The sequence below is a fragment of the Heterocephalus glaber genome, unplaced genomic scaffold (assembly GCF_053883595.1).
Source record: "Heterocephalus glaber isolate CG9 unplaced genomic scaffold, H.glaber_assembly_v1.0 deba00001760, whole genome shotgun sequence".
NCBI classification, from domain to species: Eukaryota; Metazoa; Chordata; class Mammalia; order Rodentia; family Bathyergidae; genus Heterocephalus; species Heterocephalus glaber.
Genome location: NW_028258457.1, coordinates 3,686,190 through 3,708,922, shown reverse-complemented (window position 1 = coordinate 3,708,922; position 22,733 = coordinate 3,686,190). Strand labels below are relative to the sequence as shown.

The 22,733-nt window shown below is 59.6% G+C and overlaps 2 protein-coding genes across 8 annotated transcripts; both read right to left on the bottom strand.

The window, feature by feature from the left end:
* Positions 1-3,842: 3,842 nt before the first annotated feature.
* On the bottom strand, positions 3,843-6,523 carry Fam174c (family with sequence similarity 174 member C). The gene is made up of 3 exons (XM_013065968.3): positions 6,092-6,523; positions 5,077-5,193; positions 3,843-4,227 (listed from the first exon to the last, which is right to left on the bottom strand). Coding segments are annotated over exons 1-3 (402 nt in total). The 5' UTR covers positions 6,376-6,523; the 3' UTR covers positions 3,843-4,226.
* Positions 6,524-6,711: 188 nt separating this feature from the next.
* Cirbp (cold inducible RNA binding protein) lies at positions 6,712-22,593 on the bottom strand. 7 transcript variants are annotated; one of them, XR_015447476.1, is made up of 9 exons: positions 14,758-14,934; positions 12,959-13,129; positions 10,646-10,754; positions 10,461-10,567; positions 10,231-10,369; positions 10,067-10,148; positions 9,165-9,235; positions 6,932-7,049; positions 6,712-6,849 (listed from the first exon to the last, which is right to left on the bottom strand). XR_015447476.1 is itself a non-coding variant. In XM_021244978.2 (8 exons), the coding sequence occupies exons 3-8, from the start codon at positions 10,746-10,748 to the stop codon at positions 8,834-8,836; spliced, it is 519 nt and encodes a 172-aa protein (XP_021100637.1). In that variant the 5' UTR covers positions 10,749-10,754; positions 12,959-13,129; positions 14,758-14,934; the 3' UTR covers positions 8,005-8,833. The 7 variants fall into 7 exon arrangements, 3 of the variants coding, with proteins under 3 accessions (XP_021100637.1, XP_087057545.1, XP_004866021.1); XR_001182398.3 differs by lacking the exons at positions 12,959-13,129; positions 14,758-14,934 and adding an exon at positions 12,768-12,929; XM_021244978.2 differs by lacking the exons at positions 6,712-6,849; positions 6,932-7,049 and adding an exon at positions 8,005-8,850.
* Between the last annotated feature and the right edge of the window lie 140 nt (positions 22,594-22,733).

Here is a 22,733-nt window from a genome sequence, read left to right as displayed (position 1 = left end):
TGTGGGGACCCCAACCTGGGAGCCAGGGGCTTTGGAAGGATGGACTCCTTACAGGGACCAACTGACCTGTCCCAGCAAAGGGGCATGATGAAGGACCATGTCCCCAGAGCTCCCTCCTCCTGGCTTCCCTGCAGCCACACCATCAAGGGCCTTGTCTTAGCGTGGAAGTCCTTCCTCTTTGCTTCCTGTTGAAACCCACCTTGTTCTTTGAGGCCTGCTTCCCCACCAGCCTGAGTGAGCATGCCTGCCCTCTGTCCTGCGGGGGCCTCAGCCTGTCTTTCCTGGGCCACATCCCTGACTTCACCTAATTGCAGACACTCCCTTTTTTTTTGGTACCAGGGATCGATCTCGGGTCCTTGCACTTGCGCAGCAGGCGGCGAAACCACTGAGCTAAATCCCCAGCCCAGACACCCCCTTTTTTATGAAACAGGGTCTCACTATGTAGTCCAGGCTGGTCTCGAACTCATGGAAGTCTTCCTGCCTCAGCCTCCTGAGTGCTAGAATTACACGCATGTGACACCATGCCCAGCCAAACACCCAGTTTGCAGGCCCAGTGTTGACCTGGGGGCGCTCCTGGAGGAAGGTGGGACCTGCTCCCCTGGGGGTGGCTGAGGCTGGCCTACAGTCATGTGGCAAGGGCCCCCACCAAGGCAGAGTGGGCCGAGATCTGCAGGACACCTGTCCAGGTAAAGAGCCTGGAGCGGGAGCTGGCACAGCTCCCAGAGGTGGCCAATCCCAGAGCAGGACCTAGGTACAGGGGCATGCTGCCGGCCCAGGTGGCATCCCAGGGACTGTGGGACCCTGGGTGGGGCTGGTGGGGGTCTCATTGCTCACTCCTAGTTGGCCAGGGCTGTGAGGGTGCAGGATGAGGGGACCCCACGCCAAGGCCCATGGTCGGCTCATTTGCATGCAGGGGCCACCAAGGCGAGAGCTGCTGCCGCCACTGCTGCCGCCGCCGCCACACGGATTCAAGCAGAAGCTCCGCTCTCCCTCTGTTCTTGTCTCTCTCTCAAGGTCAGAGCCCGAGCGGGGACAGGAACAAAGGCGGCGCGTCCCCCATTCCACCGCCCCATGCCCGACGGCTGCTCTGGAGGACTGGCCAGGCAGCAAGGGGAGGGCAGGGCTGGAGGCTCTAGGGACCCCAGGGCCTGTGCCCTCCCTGGTGAGCGCTGCCCCAGACTCCAGAGTTAGGGGTCATCTAGGGTGAGGGGTCAACTGGGGAGGCTTCCCCGAAGTCAAAGTTCAGAGGTCAGGCTGACTGTGGGGACAAGGGTTACCCAGGGTCCTGGATCTGTGGCCCCTGGGCCAGGCCCAGGTTGGGGCCTTTGATGGAGTCGCCCCTGCCCCCATCTGACCAGGTCTGTGCCCTTGAGCTGTCAGTGGCCCCACACTCTGGAGGCTCCTCCCAGTCCCCAGCCTCCAGCCCTGTTCCTTACCAGCCACTGCTCACCTGCTCAGCCCCAGGCCCAGGCCCAGGCTCAGGCAGCAGGGCCAGCTCGCGTCAAGCAGCCCCTCAGCCTTCAAAGGCCACAACACCGAGAAGAAGGCTAAAAATATTCGGGGAGAAATTTCTCATTACAGAATAAATTGGATCGAATCCACCGCCTGCTTTGGTGGGGGTGCTTTCGGGAGCCCAGTGCAGCTGCAAGATGAGGCAGTCAGGGCCCCTTGGGCTGTCCCTACCTGTGTGGCAGGGACAGGCACATGGTGCACACTGGGTCTGCTCAGAGGGGTCGGGGTCCAAATGCCCGATTTAGGAAATGAAAGGTGTCCCTTTCCCCAGCTAGGAGGATGCCATCCTTGTCCCCCTGGCAGGGCCTGACCTTGGCGGTGTGGCTCCTTAGACACCTGCACCCAAGACCAGCACAGGACCCCCAGGCACTTTGTCCCTGCTGCTTCAGCCTCCCAATGAGACCTCGCCTCCCACTCTCCTCCTCCTCCTCCCTTTCCCTTCTCCCCATCTTCCTCCCTCCACCTCTCCCCTTCTCCTGTCTGCCCCAGCTCCAGGCCTGGACACAGGTCGCCTTCCCACAGCAGCCACTGGGCCTGCGGCAGGGCCATCACTTCAGGAGTTGGAGCAGATGACGCTTGGCTCCGTCGCTGATGCCCACAGTCCTGCTCTGGCTGGGTTGAGGAAATGTCACAGGCCCACCCAGTTTAAGTTGCTTTTCAGAGCCATGGTGGCAGTGCTTCTGAAGTCATGCTTGTCAGGGACACAGACACTGGCAACTGCACCTGGAGCAGGGCACCCAGGCCACTCACAGTTGACAGGGGACCTGTGACCTGCACTCCTGGCCCACAGTCCCCTAAGGGATTTCGGTGCAGGTGGGGCTGAGTCTGTGGGAGAGCCAGTGCCAGGTGTGGCAGAGACCCGCCAACCCCATCCACAGGAAGATGTCCTTGGCTGTGGGCCTGCAAGGCCACCTCACCACTGCCACTGCCTCCAGGTCCCACACAGGACACTGGGGTTGGGGTGGGAGCTACAAACGGGACCCAGACCTAGGCCTGAGAGCAGAGCAGGAGCCGGCTGGGGGCACCTTGTGGGGCACTGGGCAAGGAGAGCAGGGTCTGAGAGCCTCAAAGGTGGCACCATGTGTGACCGCTTATGCTGCTGTCCGGCACCTACAGTGTGTGGTGTCCTGGAGTGTGGCAGGCATGGGCTGCACTGGGGGCCCTTTAGTGCCAGTGCAACCCAGTCATGTACACACGTGCGTGCACACACGCACACACCAAAGCCATCTCGCATTCACAGCAGGGCTGGCTGTGACGGGAGCAGGATGGAAGCAGCTCGGGACCCACCCTCCTGCCTCCTCCGGACTGTGGCGGCAGCAGGTCTCTCGGACCTCCCCCAATAGAGTAATTAATGCGCCTTTTGAAGTTGAGGATGGCTCAGGATGTGGGAAGGGGGCGCAGATCACAGGTTGGGGGCCAGGGACAGTACCTTCAAAACTGTTAAGAGCGGGTCTGACATGGAGAGACATGAACAGGGAGTGGGGGGCAGATGGACAGGAGCCAACGGGGGCCGGGGTGCCCACCCCAGCCTCCTGGCAGGATCCCATGCTCCACTCAGGACCGGCGGAGCGCAGTCCGGGAGTGCTTCCTGAAGGCAGTCCCGGGTGGGAAGGGGAAGCTTGGAGGCGGACGAACCCGGGGAGCCCAAGTGAGGATGTGGGGTGCTCGAAAAACCGGGCCGCCCGGACCCAGGACCCAGGTTGGAGTTTGGCTCCGGGAGTCAAAGGCCGAGGTGGCGCGATTGCCACCTGGTGGCCACGCCTCCGCACTACACAGCAGAGGCGGCTTTCGAGGTGGCTCTGTGAGCTCTCAGGGTCTGGGAGCCCTCTGGCGGTGGCTCAGCCTCTCCTCATCTACTGAGGCCAAACGACAGAGGGAAGACGTGAGGACAGGCCAGACCCGGGCGCTGCCCAGCAGCTCACAGGGGAGCCAAAGGGGTCACTGGCCCAGACTCAGGCTGATGATTCCCTCCCTCACACCACTGCCCCGGCTCCTCTGGAACTCCCTCTCCTCAAAGGTACAGGTGACCTGAAACTTGGACTCCTCAGAGTCGCTCTTGAGCACCAGGTTGAAGGTGGCACACCAGAGGGACCCCCATCTGAGGGAATGAATAGGGCTTCTTTCTAGAAACTGAAATAACAGGGAAGGCCTTGTTCTAGGCAGCTGGAGATATGTTCCCCTTGCCTCTGTTTACCACTTGAGATTCCTCACCCGATCCTCTAGACAGCTGGGGCAAGGTGACAGCAGCCCAGCTTAATCTCTAATGACACTCCAGCCCACCTCACCTGCCCAGCCAGGTGGCCCGGTGTGGAGTCAAGGTGGGGCTGGCCCCTGGTGCAGAGCCACGGCTTCTTTTATTGTCAACAGCCCCACAGGAAGGGACTTCCTGACAGACCCCTCAGTCCACCTGCCCAGCAGGCCTTGGTGCAGGGCTGCCAGATCCCAAGGGGAAGGGAGTGGCATGGGTCATAGTCTGTCTGGGGGCCTCAGAGTCCTGGGCGCCAGCTGCTGGGGTGCCTCTGGCTTCCACATGGCTCCCTTGGCCAGGCAGTGGCAGTGGGCAGGGAGTCAAGGCCACATGGTCAGGAGCTGGGGTCCGGGTGTGACAGGTGCTCTGGGTGGCAGCTGGAGGGTGAACACCAAAGCCAGCAGAATGCAGCGGCCATCTTGTCCTTCCCTGTGGCCTCTTGGAATGTGCCTGACTTACAGCAGCATCTGGAAGGTGAAGGGGACAGGATGAGAGGAGGGGAGGGTAGGACACCCACCCACAACAGCCACCAAGCGGGGGGGGGGTCCCTAGCCTAGAATCTGCCTCCTGCGGGGGCTTAGAAAAGTGTGCCCTGTTCTCTGTGCCTGCCAACCCCTAGCAGGCAAGGGTCCTGAGGGCAGCCAGGCGGGTCCCCTCATGTCTCCATCCAGCCCTGCTTCAGGCCAGCCTCAGGGCCTCCACCCCTGCTGATACTTCTGCCTGGAACCCTCGAATCTTCAAGTGCTGTTGCTGATACCTGCCACCCAACAGGCCTTCCCTGACCCAACTCTCCCCCTGGGCACTTCTGTTATCCATCAGGGTGGGGTCTAGAGCACCTTATTTATTATCTGTATTTTCCACCACTGGAACTGGTGGTCTTCATATGAGGCTACATTACCAGCCCTTAAAAAAAAATTTGTGTTTTGTCTGTGTGCTCTTTTTTTGGTACTGGGGATTGAACTCGAGACCTTCCGCTTGTGAGGCAGGGGGCGGAACCACTGAGCTAAATTCTCGCCCCCTAAAAATTTGTGTTTTGTGATCTAAGTTGTCCAGGTTGGGCTCAAACTCGAAATCCTCCTGCCTCAGCCTCCCAGAGTGCTGGGATGACAGGTGTGCGCCACCATGCTTAGTACTTTGGGGCATCTTAAGGATGATTCTAAGCCTTGCCCTGGGCGGTAGTGACCTGAGCATAGATGCTTGTGATGGGTCAGGGGCCCCACAGGCTGATCAAGCCTCTGGCTCCTGCTGTGTCACTGACTCCAGCCACCCAACCAGCCCCTCACTCAAGGCCCTGGAGGCCAGCAGAGCTGCCCTACCACTTCAGGTTCCTCGACTCGAATACAGTCTCCTCGTCACTGTCCAGGGAGGCCATGTCGCTGGGGTCCTCAGTGTTGGCCAGGAGCCCGTACTTCCTTCGCTGTGGCTTTTTCAACCTGAAGGAGGTCCAGACCCGCTCAGCAGCTGTTGGGGTGCTCTTGGTCCAGACCCTTCCCTCTATCCCACGGGATTCCCACCCTCCCGCCTAACTGCATCTGAGTCCTTCCCATTCTCACTGCCACGAGGATTACTAATTATTCTCCCCATGGTGACAGCAATGGACACCTCTCCCAGTGCCTGGACCCCAAGAGGGAGATGCAGATCTCGCTCCCGCTTTGCTGCTGGAGGCCGAGTCACAGAACAGAGTCATTTGCCCAAGTCACTGAGTGAATGCGGGCATCTCAGACCCAAGCCTCTACCTGCCCTCGGTGCCGCAGAGGCAAGCAAGGAGGAAAGGGCGTCTGGCAGGCGATCCAGGCCGCGGCCAGGGAGGTGCTTGGGAATTCATCAGCCACCGAGGACAGCTGGACTTTGCCCAATAGTGACCAGGAGGGACGCAGTCCTCGGCCTGAGGAGGACCCTTCCGAGGTCAGCCCAGAGAAAAGCCAAAGAAGAAGGCTAGGGACCCATAGGAAGTCTGGGCCACAGACAGGGCCAGCCAGATGGGCCCGGCCGGAATGAGAGAGGGCACACCAGGTGACCTAAGGGCGAGCGTGGGGATGACGGGCGGGAGGAAACTCCAGGGAATGTGGCCGGGTCGACACCGACACCGCGCCCGCGCCTCAGGTGTTTCACTTGGGGAAGAGGGTGGAGCATTCGGACCTGGGAAGCTGCAGCGAGAAAACTAGGCCGCTGGACCCCACGGGGCGCTTAGGGGCGGAACGTCGACTCACGTAACCTCCCACCCCAAGCTCTGACGTCACTTGCCCCTCCCATCCCAGCTGAGTGGCACATGACACACGAAGCGCGCGCCGATTGGCTGCGGCGGAGCGTTGGCCGCGTAAATTGACGCACCTGAACGCCCGGATGAGGAAGTAGATAAGCGTCAAGCCAGCGAGGCCGGTGAGCACGTAGAAGGAGCGTACCAGCGGTGTGTTGGGCGCGCCTGCCGGCCAACCGTGCGTGCTGTTTTGCGGCGCTCCCGACTGGCTCCCATTAGCTGGCGCGGGCCGCAGCGAAGGCGCCGCCTGCGCAGGGTGCGGCGACGAAGGTGCAGTGTTTTCGGCCCCGCAGAGCAGCACAGATAGCTGCACCAGCAGGAGCGGCAGCGACAGCAGCAGCAGCACGCGCGGCCCCATGGCCTGGCGGAAGCGATGGCCACACCCCGCCCCTGTACGTAGCTGCCAGTCAGATTCGCGGGGACGGTGCCAGCCAATAGCTAGTGAGAGGCGTGAGTTGGAGGCCGGAAGTGCTCCCGGCACCGCCCCTACGCAGTCACTAGGCTCGGAGCCAGTTCCTTGCGTGCGCAGGCGGGGGCCTCCTCTGGTTGCTCCAAGGGAACCCGGTTCCACGCTCACCTACGTCCGCTGCCAACCTCCCAGGCCCCAGCCGACGAAGGCAGGGTTAGGGTGGCCGCAGATGGCTGAGGTGTCGCCCTTCCAGCCCCACCCCCGCACCCACAGCAGACACTGGGCTTTGGTCACACGGGCCTTTATTCAGATCCCACTGTCCCCATCCTCGCAGTCGCCTCTCCTCGGTTCCCCCTCTGGCCGTCCAAGCCGCCCATTCCGCGGATCCTCCTTCGCGCCGACTCCGGGCCGGGGAAATGGGTCCTGCAAGGGGGCGGCAGTGAGCAGGGGACCAGGCACAGGAGCGCCCGGCGCCCCCCCCCTTTCCCCTCCCCCCAGCACTTACAGGACACCTGGGCGAGACCTCTGGCTCCTGCCCGCGCAGTCCTCTGGCGACACCTCTGCGATCATCATCGCTCTAGGGCCGCCCTTCCCCGCGTCATGCCCGGGTCTCCTCCGTCACCCTGCAAAGCAAAGCCGCGTCACCCTGAGTCCCTCGGGCCGTGCGCCCCTCCCCGCCCAGGAACCGTTCACAGCTCCTAGCGGCCCAGCTGGTCCCGGCCGCCCGCGTGGGACTGGGCCTGGCGTGCAGAGACACCGGAATGCTGCAGCCGGAGTCGGGAAAGGCGGCCCGCGACAGCAAAAACCCTACAGGCCTCGCTGTGTGGTCCCTGTCCTGCGAGCGGATCGGGCCTACCGTGGAGGCCGGGGCCGGGCCGCAGGCAGGAGGGGCCCTCAGCCAAGCCTGACTTTAGTTCTAGCTTCATTACAAAAATACGTAGAAATAAAAAAGGAAAACCAAAAAGCAGTCAAAGGAACATTCCCCGGGTAGTTAACGGTACTTTCAAAAGAGCTCTGGACAAGGAGGGATGCGGACACGAGCGGAAGGCGTTACCTCGAGTTACAGGGCCAGCGGCACAGGGGCGCTAGCCAAGGGAGCAGCGTGCATCTCAGAGGTTTCTGTTGGGCGCACAACACGTCTGTCCTCCGAGGGCTGCGGCTTCATAGGCTAGCAGAGAACGCTCAGAACTCGTGAAGCACAGCAGATCTAGCTACCAGCCCCGACCGGGTCGCCCGTGGCGCCATGCCGTCCCTCTCTGCCCTGCTGCTCGGCTAAGGCTCTCTGGTCAGCGCCAGGTGCCCGGGCGTCCGCTGACCCTGCTAAGCTCCCCGCCCCGTCGAGCCCTCCTGCTGCCTGCACCGGAAGCCTCCAGGGGCTGCCCTCGCCCCCCCCAGCCGCCTCCCCCAACAGGAGGGGGCCGTGAGCAGCTCACAGGCCTGACCCAGCCCTGCGCCTGCCTGGCTTTCCTCCTCCTCTAGCGCCCTGCGGGCCTCCGTGCTCGGTGCTGGCTCAGGTCTGCCTGGAGAGCCTGCAGCACAGAGTGTGTTGTGCAACGAAGGGAAATTGTCAGAGCAAGGTTCGTTTCACACGTCTTTTAATCGGCTTCGTAAAGCCAAAGAAAACTGAGTACAAGAGTTCCTTAGCCACTGCAAATACAACATCGATGGAGGATGCATACGTCTTCCAGTAAAAAAGGACAATATAAATAAATTCGAAAACCTCGGGGCATCTGCACGGCTCCCACAGGCGTGCACTGCACGGCGGGCACTGGCTCGGGGCCGCCTCTCCGCGCCCCGGCCAGTGTCCTACCAGGCTACCCTCAAACGGCACACTGAGTCCGAAAAAGCCACAGCTTGCTTAGCTTCTGGCAGAGCGAATTCAGAGTCCATTCAATCTTAGCGAAATGAATCAAGACACCCAACTTCATGGGTGATCCCCCAAAAAGAAACAATGAAAACACAACCAAAACCAAAAATCCACACAACAGGGCTGGGGTACAGCTCAGGGGCAGAGCGGCGGCCTAACGTGTGCAAGGCCCTGGGTTGGATCCCCAGCACCACAGAAGGAAAAAAAAAAAAAAAAAAAATCACACAACCCCCAATAATTGTTTTTTAAAAAGCTATGGTTCATCGTTTAAAAAAAAAAAATGAGTAAACTCTGAAGTACTTTTCAAAACGGTTTCAAAACCCTTGGAAACAGACAGCGCCTCCTTAAAAAGCAAAGTCTATTAACGAGGCCATCTCGGGGGTCAGAGGCAGTCAGGCAGGGTTAACAAGATCAGAACAGAAATGACTACAAAAGTGGGAATACAAGGAGGTGTGTTCACTACACATCAACGATTCAGCGCAGCTCCCAAAATCTTTAAATATACAGCCATGGAAGGACGGTCTTGAGCAGGAAGGATTGTTACTCGTTGTGTGTAGCTGAGGACAAGAAGCAGGCAGAGTGTAAAGGCGCTGAAGCACAAGACAGGATGCAGCATCCACGCCCAGCGCAGCCCGAAGGCGGGCGGCAGGGTCGGAGCCACCCCCCCCACCCTCGGCGCAGGCAGGCATCTGCGGCCTGCGCAGCCCTGACTTCGTCACTCTGACTCAGCTCTGTTCTGTGGCAGAATGGCTCTGAGGGCAGACTTGTTTCTTGTGGGCAAGCACCGTGACAAGGTCTGAGTGTCCAGCCTAGGCCGCTCTCCGAGGGAGGGCAAAAAGGGTTCGCTGAGCTCCCTTGGAGCAGCACTTACCGTAGCTGTCGTAGCTGTCTCTGTAGGACCCTCCCGAGCTCCGGTCACCGTAGCTGCCACCCTGACTCCGGCTACAGGAGGGGGGATAGATGTGGGTGTTGGATGGCACCTGATGAGCTGAGCCCCAGTCCCACACCTGCTTCACAGGACAGGAACAGCAACAGGGCTAACTCGTAGACGATGGGGAAACTGCCAGCAGGCCGAGCACAGGGGTGCGTCCCTGTCATCCCCATGTGAGAGGCTGAGGCAGGAGTATCAGTGCCAAGTTCAAGGCCAGCCTGGGCTACACAGTGAGTTCAAAAGCCAGAGTGAACTATACTGTTAGATGCTGTCTCAAAAAACCAGAAAAGATGGGCCGGGGATTTAGCTCAGTGGTTTTGCCACCTGCTGTGCAGGTGCAAGGACCAGAGTTTGATCCCTAGTACCAAAAAAAAAAAAAAAGAATTCAAGCCCAGCCTGGGAAACTTAGGGATTCAGCAAGATCCTGTCTTAAAAAATGAAGAAATGAAGAGGCTGAGAATTTAGCTCAGTGGTTCTGCCACCTGCCTCGAAAGCATAAGGTCCCAAGTTCAAGCCCCAAAAATAAATAAATTAAAGTAAAATAAAAAAATGAAAATGATGTGGCTCTCAGTGTATGAAAGCCCTAGGTTCCATCCCTAGTACAGTATACCACCACCACCACCACCACAAACCCCCAAAACAAAAAGCCCTGCCACCTTCGGGCTGGCTAGAGATGTAGCTCAGTGCTTATGTGGCACACTCAAAGCACTGAGCTGAATCCCCTGCACCAGAAAGGGAACCCTTTCACCTCCCCTCAGCTTTCATCACCGGAGCTGGGAGCCCACCCTGGACTCTGTGCAGAGGCCATGTCTCCTTCAGCCCCAAGGGCTCCACATCCTCACCTGCTGTAATAGTCTCTGGAGCCGCCATAGCCTCCACTGCGGGACTCAAAGCGGCCACCCCCATAGCCACGGTCCCCTCCCCCTGCAGAGAATAGAGGGGACAGAGGAGTGAGTGCCAGCCCCACCGGCAGCACCTAATGCACCCCCAAGACTCAGGCACTCACCTCTGGAGAACCCACGGCCCCGGCCACGGCCCCCTCGGAAGAAACCCCGGCCTCCGGCAGAGCCACCTCGGTACCCACGGGATCGGCTGTCAGAAGACTTGCCCGCCTGGTCGACACGGATCTGTCGCCCATCCACTGACTAGGATGAGACATTGAATGGGTCAGCCTCTGCACCTTGCTATGCTTGGGAGGTGGGGCTCACCCTCGGCACCCCCACAGCAGGATCTCACCTTCCCATTCATAGCCATCATGGCGTCCTTGGCATCGTCAATGTTTTCGAAGGTGACGAACCCAAACCCCCGAGATCGCTGCGTTTCCCTGTCCTTCACCACCACCACTGTACAGGGAGAGGCCCGCAGTCAGCGCCCACCGTCCCCACAGGCAGCCCCAGCAGCTAGCAGCCCACCCACCTCACCTTCAGAGATCTGGCCGTATTTGGAGAAGACCTGCTCCAGCGACTGCTCGTTGGTATCGAAACTCAGCCCTCCAACGAAAAGCTTGCCTTCATCCGATGCCATGGTGGCCTGTGGCAAACAACACTGGAGCTCTTAATGCGTTCACAAGGGGGCCACAACTCCTATGTCTTGATGCCAGGCAGCTCAAATTAGCAGAACATGCCCAACTGTCCCATGCGTGACTGCCCCACTTCTACACCAGTGGTACCAGCCACACAGGGGGAGAGCCATAGGAACCTGTTAAGGAGCACAAAGCTCTCACCATCTCCCTTCCTATTTTACACGTGATAAATTATTTCTGGGAAAAACCAAGGACTAATCCCAATGCTCTTTTTTTTGGTACCGGGGATCGAACTCAGGACCTTGTGCTTTCGAGGCAGGGGCCAGAACCACTGAACTAAATCTCTGGCCCACCAATGCTCTTTTAATGCATCTCAAACCTACAGGTAGGAATTTTTTGTGGTACTGGTATGTGACCCCAGGGCCTTTGCACTGACCTACACACTCAGCCACTTTTCACTTTAACCTTTTTTTTGGTACCAGGGATCGAACTCAGGACCTTGCGCTTTCAAGACTGGCAGCGGAACCACTGAGCTAAATCCCCGGCCTTGCCATTTCTGAGACACCGTCTTGCTAATCACCTAGGCTAAGCTCAAATTCTCAATCTTGATTCAGCCTCCTGAGTGCTGGGATTACAAACCTGTGCTATCATACTTCACTACGACTATTTTTTGGTTGGTTTTATGAGACAGGGAGGGTCTCATTATATACCTCACGTTCACCTGCAACTTGCAATGATCCTCCTGCCTCACGCTGCTTCACTAAGCCTTAATACATGTCCCCTTTTTATAATAGCGAGGTGATCTCCTACCTAACCATCAGATGTCTACATGACGCTGGAAAAGACCACAGGGTGCTTTGTGTGTGTGTGGTATTGGAGATCCAACCAGGGACCCTCTACTAGCCTTTTATTTTTTGAGACAGGGCCTTGCTATGTTGTCCAGGTTGGCCTTGAACCTGTGGTGATCCTCCTGCCTCAGCCTCCCGAGTGCTGGGATTACAGACATGCACCACCATTCTTGGCTCTTTTCAGACATGGTTTTGCTATGTAGTGTAGGCTGACCTAGAACTCAGAGATCTTTCTGCCTCAGGCTCCCAAATGCTGGGGTTACAGGCATGTGCCACCATACCCAGCTTTTAAATTTGGGGAGGGGGGACAAGGTTTTTCTAAATTGCCCAGGCAGTTTGGGTTATAGGCTTAAGTTTCAGGAGATACTTTCGACATCACTGTTAAGTACCTCGGGGGTGTTGTCAAGGAGGGTGCCCAGTCCTGGGGTGCTACCTCGGGCCAGAAGCCCACTTTCTGACAGGGTCTAGGGAGGGGCACACCTCAGAGGTTGAGATGCCCATGGTGCCCCCTACTCGGGGAACCTGGCATTTGGAACGTGATTACCCAAGGCGGGGGGGGGGGCTCCTGACTTGGACAAAGCGTTTACTGGCTAGGACGACCACGGTCCACACAATTTGGCGGTCTTGCTGGACGGCTGGGCCACCTCAGAGCTACACTTGGGAGTCAGAGGGGAACATGAACTAGGACTGAACGCTTGAGGCCGAGTCTGGCGGGGCCGATCTTCCCCACGTGCTATCCCGATAGCAAGATGGGAAGCCGAGGCTCAGGGAGCGTGGCAACAGGACGCGCATAACCGGGAACCGCAGCCTGAGAGCCGGCCCTGGAGCCCCGCCCCCCGCGCGCATGCGCCGGACGCGCGGCCTGCGCCACTCCATCCGGGCATTCGGAGCTCCCGCCATTTCGCCACCGAAGCCTCGAGATCGCCGCCGCCATTTTGCGACAGCGCCCGCCAAACCGGCGTCCCGGGCCTGAATGGGGAAAGTACACCCTCCGGCCGCCGCTCAGCCCGGTCTCCCGCTGTCCCTCGCCGCCGGGGGGGCGGACTCCAACCCTGGGCCCGCCCTGGCACCGCCCCCTCCCAGGGGCGTGCCGTTGCGGCCCCGCCTCGCCTGGGCGCCTAAGGCCGCCCACCGCCCTGGGACCCTCGGAGCCGGTGCCGCCAGGGCCCTCACCGCTGAGTCGGGCAGGTCCCTGACGCGGGCGGGAAGACGGCACGGCACACCGACCCGAGCCTCCTAACGCGCGAGTGAAGGGGGGGGCGCCCGGAGCTGTGTCTGATATACACCGCCGCCGGGCCCCGCCCGCTACGCCCGCCCCCTGCGCCACGAGGGCCAATCCAAGGAGCCGCAGGAAGCGGTCGTACCTCATATTCATGAGCTGGGGGGCCGGGCCTATCGACATCACGCCCCTTCCCGTGCGCTGGCGCTGGGTGCTCTGATTGGTCTGGATGTTTCCAGTCCGCAGTCCCCCGCCCGCGTGCGCGGGGGCGTGGCAGGGGCGTGGCTGACCCACTTCAGTGTGCTCCCCCCCTGGCCTGCGGCGGAGAACAAAGGGCTTGGGTCCAGTGTTTGCTAGGGTGTCCTGCCTGGATGGGGCTTTGCTTGAACTCAAACATATGGGCTCCACTCAGATCTCCATTCCCAGCTCACAGACAACCACACTTCGTCTGAATCAATCACTATATCAATCCTGATAGTTTGCCGGCTTCCATGACACCCCAGGACTCCCAGAACCCAGATGTTCCTGGATATGCGACTTCATGCAACCAATCCCAAGGCCCACCCAAACCCCAACACCGAAAGGGTTCATTCGTGGGCATCTCAACCCCAATATTCTTCACAATCCCAATCCTTCCTCCTTCCCAAGATTTTTGAGCCCCTCAACTTCCAACCGAGTTTGCCTCCAAACCCCAACCTGCACCCATACTTCCAGCCAAACCCTGACTTGGTCCCCGCTCTTGTAAGTGCATCACTACACCCCAACATTCATCTCGCTGGACACTGTGTGTCCTGACTTTAGACAGCAGGCTGACACCCACCTGGGTGTGTGGCTTACCAACTTCACCGGACATCAGCTCAGCCCTCAGCCTCTGTGCCTGCCACGTGGCCCAGCCATCTGCACACCCACACCCCACTGATTACCCACTGAGGGCAGGCGCAGGGCCAGGTCCACCATGCCATTTCTTGTCTTTGGGGAGGCGGCCCCTCTTAACCTGGTTCTGGGGGTCCCAAGAGCTCTGTGATTAAGATGAGGACAGATTGACAAGGACCCATACCCTTAAAGCTGCTCCTGGGAAGAGCCCCAAGACCTCTAGGGACCCCTTCCACACCCACTGGAGTTCATGCTGCCCTCCTGGCCCTAGTGCAGGAATTGAATGTGGACCCTTCCCTGTCCACTCACACCTGAGACCCACACCACAGCTCCGCCCCGGAAAGCCCTAGAGGGCAGACCCTCTACAGGCAGATCAGGGGCACCTTCTCACTATGCTGAGAAGTCTTGGCCCCACTTCAGGCCTCAAACTGACTCTGACCCTGAAATGGGTCGAGGTGACCCAGCTATCTGCACTGACACCACGGTCGCCAGGACTCTGATCGCTCAAGGACCCCTCACCACCCCCAGGCAGTAGCCGCATGCGTCACAGCCACCCCTCTACATCTCACCCTCCACACCGCAGCCCTTCTCTCCGTCAGCGTCAGCGTCAGCCTTCTGCTGTGTCAGCCACTCATGCAGGGCGGTTATTAAAAGGATCAGAGCGACATCAGCACTCAGCTCCCCTCACCGTGCAGCAGGGGCCCAGCCACCCACCCCGGGTGCCCTAGGCCAAGGCTGTGCCCAACGCAGGAGCAGCCCTGACCCCCTCCCTTTCCGACCTGTACCAGGCTGGGAGCTGCTTGCCCCGGAGAAGACCAGGGCTAAGTGGGGTGGGGGCTCCCTGAGTTCCTAGCTCCTCAGGTCATTCTCGACCCCCTCCTCTTCTCCGATTCCAAGTTTCCGCCTCTTCCTGGTTTTGTAAAGAGCTGAGTCTGAGTTTATTCTAGTTCATTCATTCATTCCGCCAGCAATCAACCAGCTGTTCCTGTGTGCGGGGCTCCAAGTCCCCAAGGCCATCCGGGTCTCCAGTAGTGTGGATGCCGGGGGTGTCCGGCCCAGCACGCAGCTCACCTGTGTAGTGGTGTCTCAGATTATGCACCTGTCTCCGCACTTGTGTCCCCGAGGTTGAGTCTGTGTGTACCTGTGACTCGGCTGTGTCACCACGACCTTGTCCCCGAAGCAGGGTGCTTGGAACACCTCCTTTTCCTCTCACCCCCCCGCCCTGCCGCCCCTGCATCACCAGGACTTCGGCCGGGTGCGCTGCCCCCAGTGGACACGAGGGGGCGCCCCGGCCTCGCAGTCGCCCGGGCTGACGCCTTTGGGACCTGCGCCCGGGCTCTGCACCCGCCCCTCGGTGTGGCAGCCAGCTGTCTGGGCCAGCGTGGGAGACTGGGGCCTCCTGGCGCCCCAGCCTTCAGCCATCCCTGGCTCCCTCGATCCTCGCTCGCTGCCCCCTGCCCGCCCTGGGCCAGTGTCCGAGGGTGGCGGGGGAGTAATAATCCAGTGGGGGCGGTAGGGGGTGCTATTCAGGAGCAGATGATCAACGTCTGCCCCTGGCCGCCGGGGTTTCCCACTGGCATGCAGGTATCCTGATCTGTCTCTCCTCTCTGCCTCTCCCTACTCCTGTATCTCTCCATCTCTGAGCTCCCACCCCACATCACTCCCCTCCTTTTGGTACTGGAGATTGAACCCAGGGCCTTTGGACCCTGAACTCAACCCTTTTTTTTTTTTTTTCCTTTTGTGGTTCCGGGGATCGAACTCAGGACCTTGCGCTTGCGAGGCAGACGCGGCGCCACTGAGCTAAATCCCCAGGCCACCTGAACCCTTTTCAGTTTTATTATTTTTATTTTATAGCTTTTTTGAGACAGGGTCTCACTATGTAGCCCAAGATGGTCTCAAACTCGCAGGTGATCCTCCTGCTTCCCGCCTCCTGAGTGCTGGGATTACAGGTGCGCACCGTCACGCCCAGTTTCAGAGCCCTTTTAATCTTAATTTTGAGATGGGGAGTGTTTTACTAAATCGCTAAATTATCCCGATGGGGTCCAACTTGCGATCCTCCTGCCTCAGCCAACAGGAATGCGGGGATGACAGACGCCACCCTATGCTCTTTCGCAAATCCTCCAGCTCCCCAGTCCGATGTCTCCCGGCGGGAGTGGGCCTCTGAGTCCCAGTGTTGGGGAGCCCTCTACATCCTGTGCTGAAGCTCCGCCCTCCTATCCTCCCACCCCCACCCCCGCAGGACGTTGTCATGGGGATGGGCGGGGCCACCTGGCTCCCTCACCGCCCACTCCACCCTCCCCGCGGGGCCAGGCACGCGGGACGGCCCGGGCCTCCTCCGACCCTGGCTAATGACCGGGCGGGAGGCGGTAATGAGCGTCTGGGCCGGGGCCGGGCGTGGCCCGGGATGAAAGGCGCGTGGGGGGGCACCCCGGGGCCGCGTAATTACCGCCCCCTCCTGGCCAATGCACCTGGCGGCGCCCGGCGGGGGCGCGGAAATGGGACCGTCCTGGCAGGGACAGCAGCCCGCCCAGCTGGCTCCAATCCGCGCGGCCCAGAGCCAGGGTGGGGGGGTGCTGACTCTGTGTGCGAGCTGCCAGGTGTGCGCCCTTGTACGCCCGTGGGCAGGCGACTCGTGGGCACCCAGACGGAGAAACCAGGATTGCTAGGGACTTTGGGGGGGGGGCGATACTGGGGTCTGAACCTAGGGCCTTTGCACTGAACTACATCCCTCTTTTTTTTTTTTAATTTTGAGACAGGGTCTCACTAAGTTGCTAAGTTGTCCAGGCTGGACTCGAATTTGTGATCCGTCTGCCTCAGCCTCCCAGAGTGCTGGGATAAAGTATGCACTCTCACACCCAGCTGAACGCATGGTTGTGTGGACTGAAAAGCGGGGCTGTGTGCAGGTGCACGGAACCCTGTGTGTGTGCAAGGATGCGCTCACTGGCTTGCACGGGGCACGAAAGGGAATCTCTTCAAGAACCTTCAGGGACTGGTGCTGGGGCCTGAAAGTGCACAGAACCCGGCATGTGGATTTGGGAGCACCCGAGGACAGAGCTGGGTGCATGTGACTCGGGTGGGCCGGGACCCACAGAGCATATGTGCCCATGCCTGGTGGCATGAGTCATGTCCCTGGGTGGGCACGCGTGCTGTGTGTCAGAGGCAGCCGGGGCCTCGAAGAATTTCAGGAAGCAGAGAGCAGACCGGGAAGGGTTAAACTGCCCCTCCCCTAGCTCCTACCTGCACCAAGGGTTCGCTTGGCTCCCCAGGTGCCTGCTTCACCTGCCTGCACCCCAGGAAAGGCAGAGGGGCTGTGCCCCGTTCCTAGGATGGGGTCTGCAGCCGGGGCAGGAAAGGGGGTGGGCCCCAGGGCTGGGGCAGGGCCTGAGCTCTCAGTGAGTCACCCCCTCTCCACAGGCCTGAGTCACAGCCCAGGAATGCACAGGCTGAGGCGCCTGAACTTCTGCAGGAGCCAGGATGGCCCAGCAGCCCAGGGGCCAGGCCTTGAGCCAACAGGGGGAGGCCCCAGTACAACACACACACACCCTGTGACAAGTGATGGCACACACACATGCACTCGAGTGAGTGCACAACCACCTCTGTCTGCAATGCACCCGGTGGGCGCCCACAAAGTCACACAAACCCATCCTGCAGAGCCTCCAGGAGCCCCATGGGCAATGCACACCAGACAGACTGGAATGACAGCCAGGGGACACAGGACCGCCAGGCCAGGCCTGCTGCTGCTGGAGTCACACATAAGCTCGATCTCTTGTTCTTGACCCCGCAGGGACCAGGAAAGTAACACTTTCCACAGAGGCACAGGAGCGTGGTGACGCAGCCAAGGTGAACATGCAGGGCAGGGATGTGCACTGACTTGCAAGTGTGCACACGGCACACATTCAACATCATGAGATGCCAGAGCCCCTGCCCAGGTGGCTCACCTGTGGGAGGGTTGAGGACACACCTACTTTTTGTTTTGTTTTTAAAATACTGGGAACCCAGAGCCTTCATACTGAGCTTCATCCCCAGCCATTTTTACTTTTTAAAATTTTTTTGGTACCGGGGATCGAACTCGGGTCCTTGCGCTTGCGCAGCAGGCGGCGAAACCACTGAGCTAAACCCCAGGGTCATTTTTACTTTTTGAGACAGGGTCTCACTAAATCTCTAAATTGCCCAGGCAGGGCTCCAGCTTTTGATCCTCCTGCCTCAGCTTCCCAGAGTGCTGTGATGAATGAGTCTTCTTTCTTTCTGTTTTTTTTGGTACTGGGGATCAAATTCAGGTCCTTGTGTTTTTGAGGCAGGCAGCAGAACCACTGAGCTAAATCCCCGGCCCTGGGTCTTCTTTCTTGATGTGACTGCAGAGAATTGTCACATTGATTTGTATGTCCAACCTCAACCAAAAGAGTGGAGTAAAGTAAGGCCTGTCTGGGACCCTCACCCATCTTCTGCCTATTTCCTGCCCAGGCCAGGGAGCTGGGTTCTAACTGCTGGAGGGTATGCGGACTGACTGCTTGTGGCTGGTGGCCTTCCAGCCTTCACTCCCAACTGCCCCAAGGGCATGATGGGAGAGGGCACTGCCTTGCTTCCGGGGTGTTGTGTTTCGGTGCTGGCTGTTGGGTGTGATTTCTAGGCCTGGAATTTGATTAAGGGAGGTCTTGGGCCAGGGTTACATTGAGGCTACCTTTTCTTTTCTTTCTTTTTTTTTTGGTACCGGGAATCAAACTCGGTCTTTTGTTTTTTTGATATTCGGTCTTGCTATGTGGTCCAGGCTGGCCTTGAACTCACAGTGATCCTCCTGCCTCAGCCTCCCAAGTGCTGGATCACAGGTATGGGCCACTATACCTGGCTCACTGCCTTTCCTTTTGAGGGTCATACCTTTGATTAGGGTTTGGGGAGGAACCAAATTATACAACTGGAAGCAGGTGTGGGGACAAATGCTTGTAATCCTAGCACTCCGGGGAGGCTGTCGCAGGAGGATCTCAAATTTTTACTCAGACTGGGCTACTTAGCAATTTACAGACCCTGTTTCAAAATGAACAAATAAAAGCCTGGGTGTGATATAGCCCTGGCATGGCATCACAAAACAAAACAAAAACCCCACCAAAATGTAGGTTGGGGGTAGGTTTTTGGGGTGTGTGTAGGGTGCTGTGTATCTGGCAGCCTGGCACTCGGTAAATACCCATGGACTGTTGAGGGGTGACTCCTGGCTCCTGGGCCCTGTGTGGGACTGTTTCTGGGGTTTTGTTCCTTTTCCCAGAGGGCTGAGTGTGGGTAGCGTCCTGGGTGTGCGACGTGCGCAACGCAGTTCAGACAGCTGTCTCTAGCTGCTTGTAGGGTGACCGCCTCCCTGCCCACATTCCAGAGGGATTGGTCGGGGTGCCCTCGCCGTCCCCGCCTGCTCCAGCTGCCGGACCTCTGACCCGGGCCAGAGCCCACTCTCTCGGTCTTGGGCACCAGGCAGCAGCTGGCCCGGGGGACGGCGAGGCGGGGGAGGCGCTGGAATGCGTGCAGGGGTGAGAAGGGAGGAGACCCAGAGAGGGGGCGGAAGTGGGGGAGGGACGCCGGCCGGAGAAGGGACGAAAATAGAGGGGGATGGAGACGGAGACAGAAATAGAGGAGGCCTGAGAGTCTGGGGAAGACAGAAAGAGACGCGGGAGGCGGAGACAACCGGACGGGGGAGGGAGCCAGAGGCAGCTGGCCAGGCTCCGAGGGCCCCAGGTGACAGGCTCCTTCCCCCACCTGCTGCTCACCTGTGCCCAGTGACACCAGAGATGGCCAGCTCTCTGCCCTCCCGGGGCTGGGCCGCCGTGGGTGGAGCTGGACTCCTGGAAAGGGCCCCAACGCCGGTGAGGGGGCCTCCCCAGCCTCAGCTCGGTGAACGCCCGTTCCCAGGGCCCCGCAGAGGAGGGCGGGGTCCCACCAGGCCCCGTCCGGGCTCCCTTGGTTTCTGACCAGCTGCCTGGCTCCCCCTGGCTGCCCACACAAATCACCTCCTGGCTTTGGCATCTCCAAACATTGCAGCCAGCTCCAGGTGCCCTCCTGGCCACCCCCAGGAGACTGCAGCCTCTGGCAGAAAGCCCTGACCCCAGTGACCTTCCACCCTCCCATGGTCGTGCTGTCACCCTGAAGCATTGCCCACCTTCGAGGTCACCCTCTTGGCTGAAGTTGCGTGTCCTTCATGCCTTGGCAGGCACTGTTCTGCTTGGCCAGCTCGGCCCTTCCTCCCTTTTATTTTGCAATACTAGGTATTGAACTCAGTGCCTTTGCACTATTTTTTTTACTTTGAGGCAGGGTCTTAGACGAAGTTTCTAAGTTACCCAGACTTCACTCCAACTCGGAATTCTCCTCAGGCCCCCAGAGTGCTGGGATGACAGGCCTGCACCACCACGCACGGCTGCGTTCAACCTTCCACCCCTTTCCCAGCCTCCAACCCTGCCAGTCTTTGCCAACCGCCTCCCTGTGAGCTGTAACTTCAGCCATGAAAACCACAGTCCTACCTTCGCTGCCTCCAACTCCCACAAATCTCCTGCTCCTGCCAAGTGCCCAGCCGCCTCTGGATATTCTGATCTCTGCGACGCCTCCCCCCCCCCCCCCATCATCCCTCTGGAGTCTTGCGGGACAGTCTTTTCATCCCGTCTTTTCCCCCACTAACTTGATTTCTCTGCTGCTCCCCAAATGCACCCCCTTTCATTTTTTCAGGCCGTGCCCCCTATTTGCAGGACCCTGTCTTCCTACACCTGGTAAACTCGTATTTCTCTGGCAAAACCTCAGCCCCAAAGTCCCTTTTCCAGGTGTTCTCCCCTCCTTGACCCAGGGAGCTGCAAGAGGGGTGGGCAGGGGTCAGGCACGCGCGAGGAGGGGGTGCGGCAGGAAATGCCTGGGCGTAACAAAGTGCACGTGAGCGCGCCCGTGCCGGGGGTCCACGTGCGGCGCCCCCAGGTACACCCCCTCTTCCGTCCAAGCCCCGCCGCAACCGTCAGGCCTTTGCTGCGTCTCCCGCCCCCAAGCTTGCAGACGCGCGAGGAGACTGAAGAGGCCCCAGCGCCTCTACACTTGCGCTTGCGCACTCGTCCTAGCCAGGCTGAAGTCCCGCCTACAGTTGGCCTCCTTGCGATTCTATTGGTGCTTACAGATAAGCAAACGGCTCATCCACCAATGAGACGTCCCCTTGGATGGGCGTGGCCGGGCTCCCGACGTGCAGACGGGGGCGAAGGGACGCCCTCTCTGCGCTGACGTCAGGCTCCTTTCGCGGCGCGTTTCCCTGGAAACCGCGTTTCCATCTCCGCTGGTTTCCGGGGGCCCGCCGCCTCCCATTCAGCTTTTTCTCAATGAGGGGGGTTGATGAAGAAATGGTGCAAGGACAATCCCACTCCCTGCGATCCCAGCAGCCTCTTGGCTAGCCTGTGCCTCAGTGTACCTTTCCGTGCCTCTGGCTCAACACGTGGCCTCCACCTACTCCGCCTGTGAGACTCCCAGGACAGGTGTGGGCCGGTCGTATGGATGCGCAGGCTGTAGAGAGAGGACTGAGAGTGGGGCTCGCTGTGTCCTTCTAGGACCCCCGGGCCAGGCCATGACCGATCCGACACCCCCAGCCTTTGTATTCCTCAGCCTCCCCCGCACAGTCCCGGTCTGATCTCCCACCCCATCCCGCGCGTTTCCCCAGTCCCGAGCCCGTCCTTGAACCCCGGGGACTCCCAGGCTCGAGTGGGGGCTGTGGACAGCAAGGTATCTGTTCCGGGCCTGCACTGTGATTCAGCAGGCGCTTCTATCACATCCTCCTTCCTCTTCCCCACCCCGCCCTGGACTCAAGGAGGTGGTGACTGAGGTCAGGGATCGCTCAGCCTTGACCCGGGGGCGGGGACTGCGGGTTTCACCTGAACCTCTCTCCCCACTCCCAAGAGTCTCCAACCGGAGGGGCCATTTGCGCCCACGACCTTGAGGCCTGACCAGGCATCCGCCTTCCTCCCGTGGTCGCCTTCCTCCCGTGGTCGTGGGATGATTTGAGGATGACTGGGCGGTGGGAGGGGCAGAAGGCCCTCAGGAAGATGTCCCAGACCATCCCTCAAAGGGAACTGCCCCTTTCCTCTGACGTCCCTTGGGGGGCTACTAAGGAAGGCCGAGGCTTGAACCATTAGGAATCAGCTGAGGGTGTGTATGGGGTCACATAGACACCCTAATCCTCCAGGCAAGTGGTATTTCTGAGACTTGGTTTTCCTGTCTATGAAGTGGGAGTATAATTACTTTTCTTAGGTTGCATTGCTTGTTAAATGAAGAAATACACTTAAGAGGAGATTAAGTAGTGGGATGATTGTTCTGTGTGCCCACTGAACTCCACTGAAGGTGGGGTCCCCTAGAGAGGACCCCGGCTGGGCCCTTAGAGAGCCCCAGGCTGGCAGGGCTGGGGTCCCCAGATAGACCAGGGACTTGGGAGAGGAGGAAGACAAGCGTTTCCATAGGGAAGGGGTGGGGCAAAGACCTGGAGGTTGTGTGTGGTGAATTTAAGGGCTGGAATGTAGCATGAGGGTGTGGCCAGAGGCACCCAGAGGTCATTGTGGCTGGGTGAGGCTGGAGGGCCTCAAGGTCACCCTGAGGCCTTGGGCCGGACCTCAGGAGGTCTGCGCTCCTGGGGCCTAAGCTGGTAGTTGGCCCTGTGATAAAACTGAGACTCCAGGAAGAACAACTTTGGGAGTGTTTCACAGGGCTGGGGGCACCTCCTACTCTTGTGACATAAAAGCAAAGGACCAGGTCTCCCCGGATATTGACTTCCAAGTTCCCATCCCCACAGCCCACATCAGAGCCGGGAATGGAAAGCGGGTGCGGGTGGGTCCTGCCCAGGCTGTGCAACAAGAGGGCAGACCCACACCCCACACCCTGAGGGCTTCCGGCCTCCAGTGCCAGGAAGTGGGCGCCCCACCCTCCTCCCTCCACCCCTGCAGCTTCCTGCCCACCCCCAACCAGAGAGGGGGCGTGAGAAGCCCTAGAGACCTGGCCACTGCCCCCCTCCTTACACCCCAGGCCATAGTGGCCGAGACAACCCCCTCCCAGGGCAG

What these genes read in the sequence shown, in the direction of transcription:
- Fam174c (XM_013065968.3), bottom strand. Translation starts at nt 6,375, where the DNA reads ATGGGGCCGCGCGTGCTGCTGCTGCTGTCGCTGCCGCTCCTGCTGGTG. An exon ending in TTCCTCATCCGGGCGTTCAG is followed by an intron (nt 5,194 to 6,091) that starts GTGCGTCAATTT and finishes GACCTCCTTCAG; the next exon opens with GTTGAAAAAGCCACAGCGAA.
- Cirbp (XM_021244978.2), bottom strand. Translation starts at nt 10,748, where the DNA reads ATGGCATCGGATGAAGGCAAGCTTTTCGTTGGAGGGCTGAGTTTCGAT. An exon ending in TGATGGCTATGAATGGGAAG is followed by an intron (nt 10,370 to 10,460) that starts GTGAGATCCTGC and finishes GTCTCATCCTAG; the next exon opens with TCAGTGGATGGGCGACAGAT. An exon ending in GGGCCGTGGGTTCTCCAGAG is followed by an intron (nt 10,149 to 10,230) that starts GTGAGTGCCTGA and finishes TATTCTCTGCAG; the next exon opens with GGGGAGGGGACCGTGGCTAT.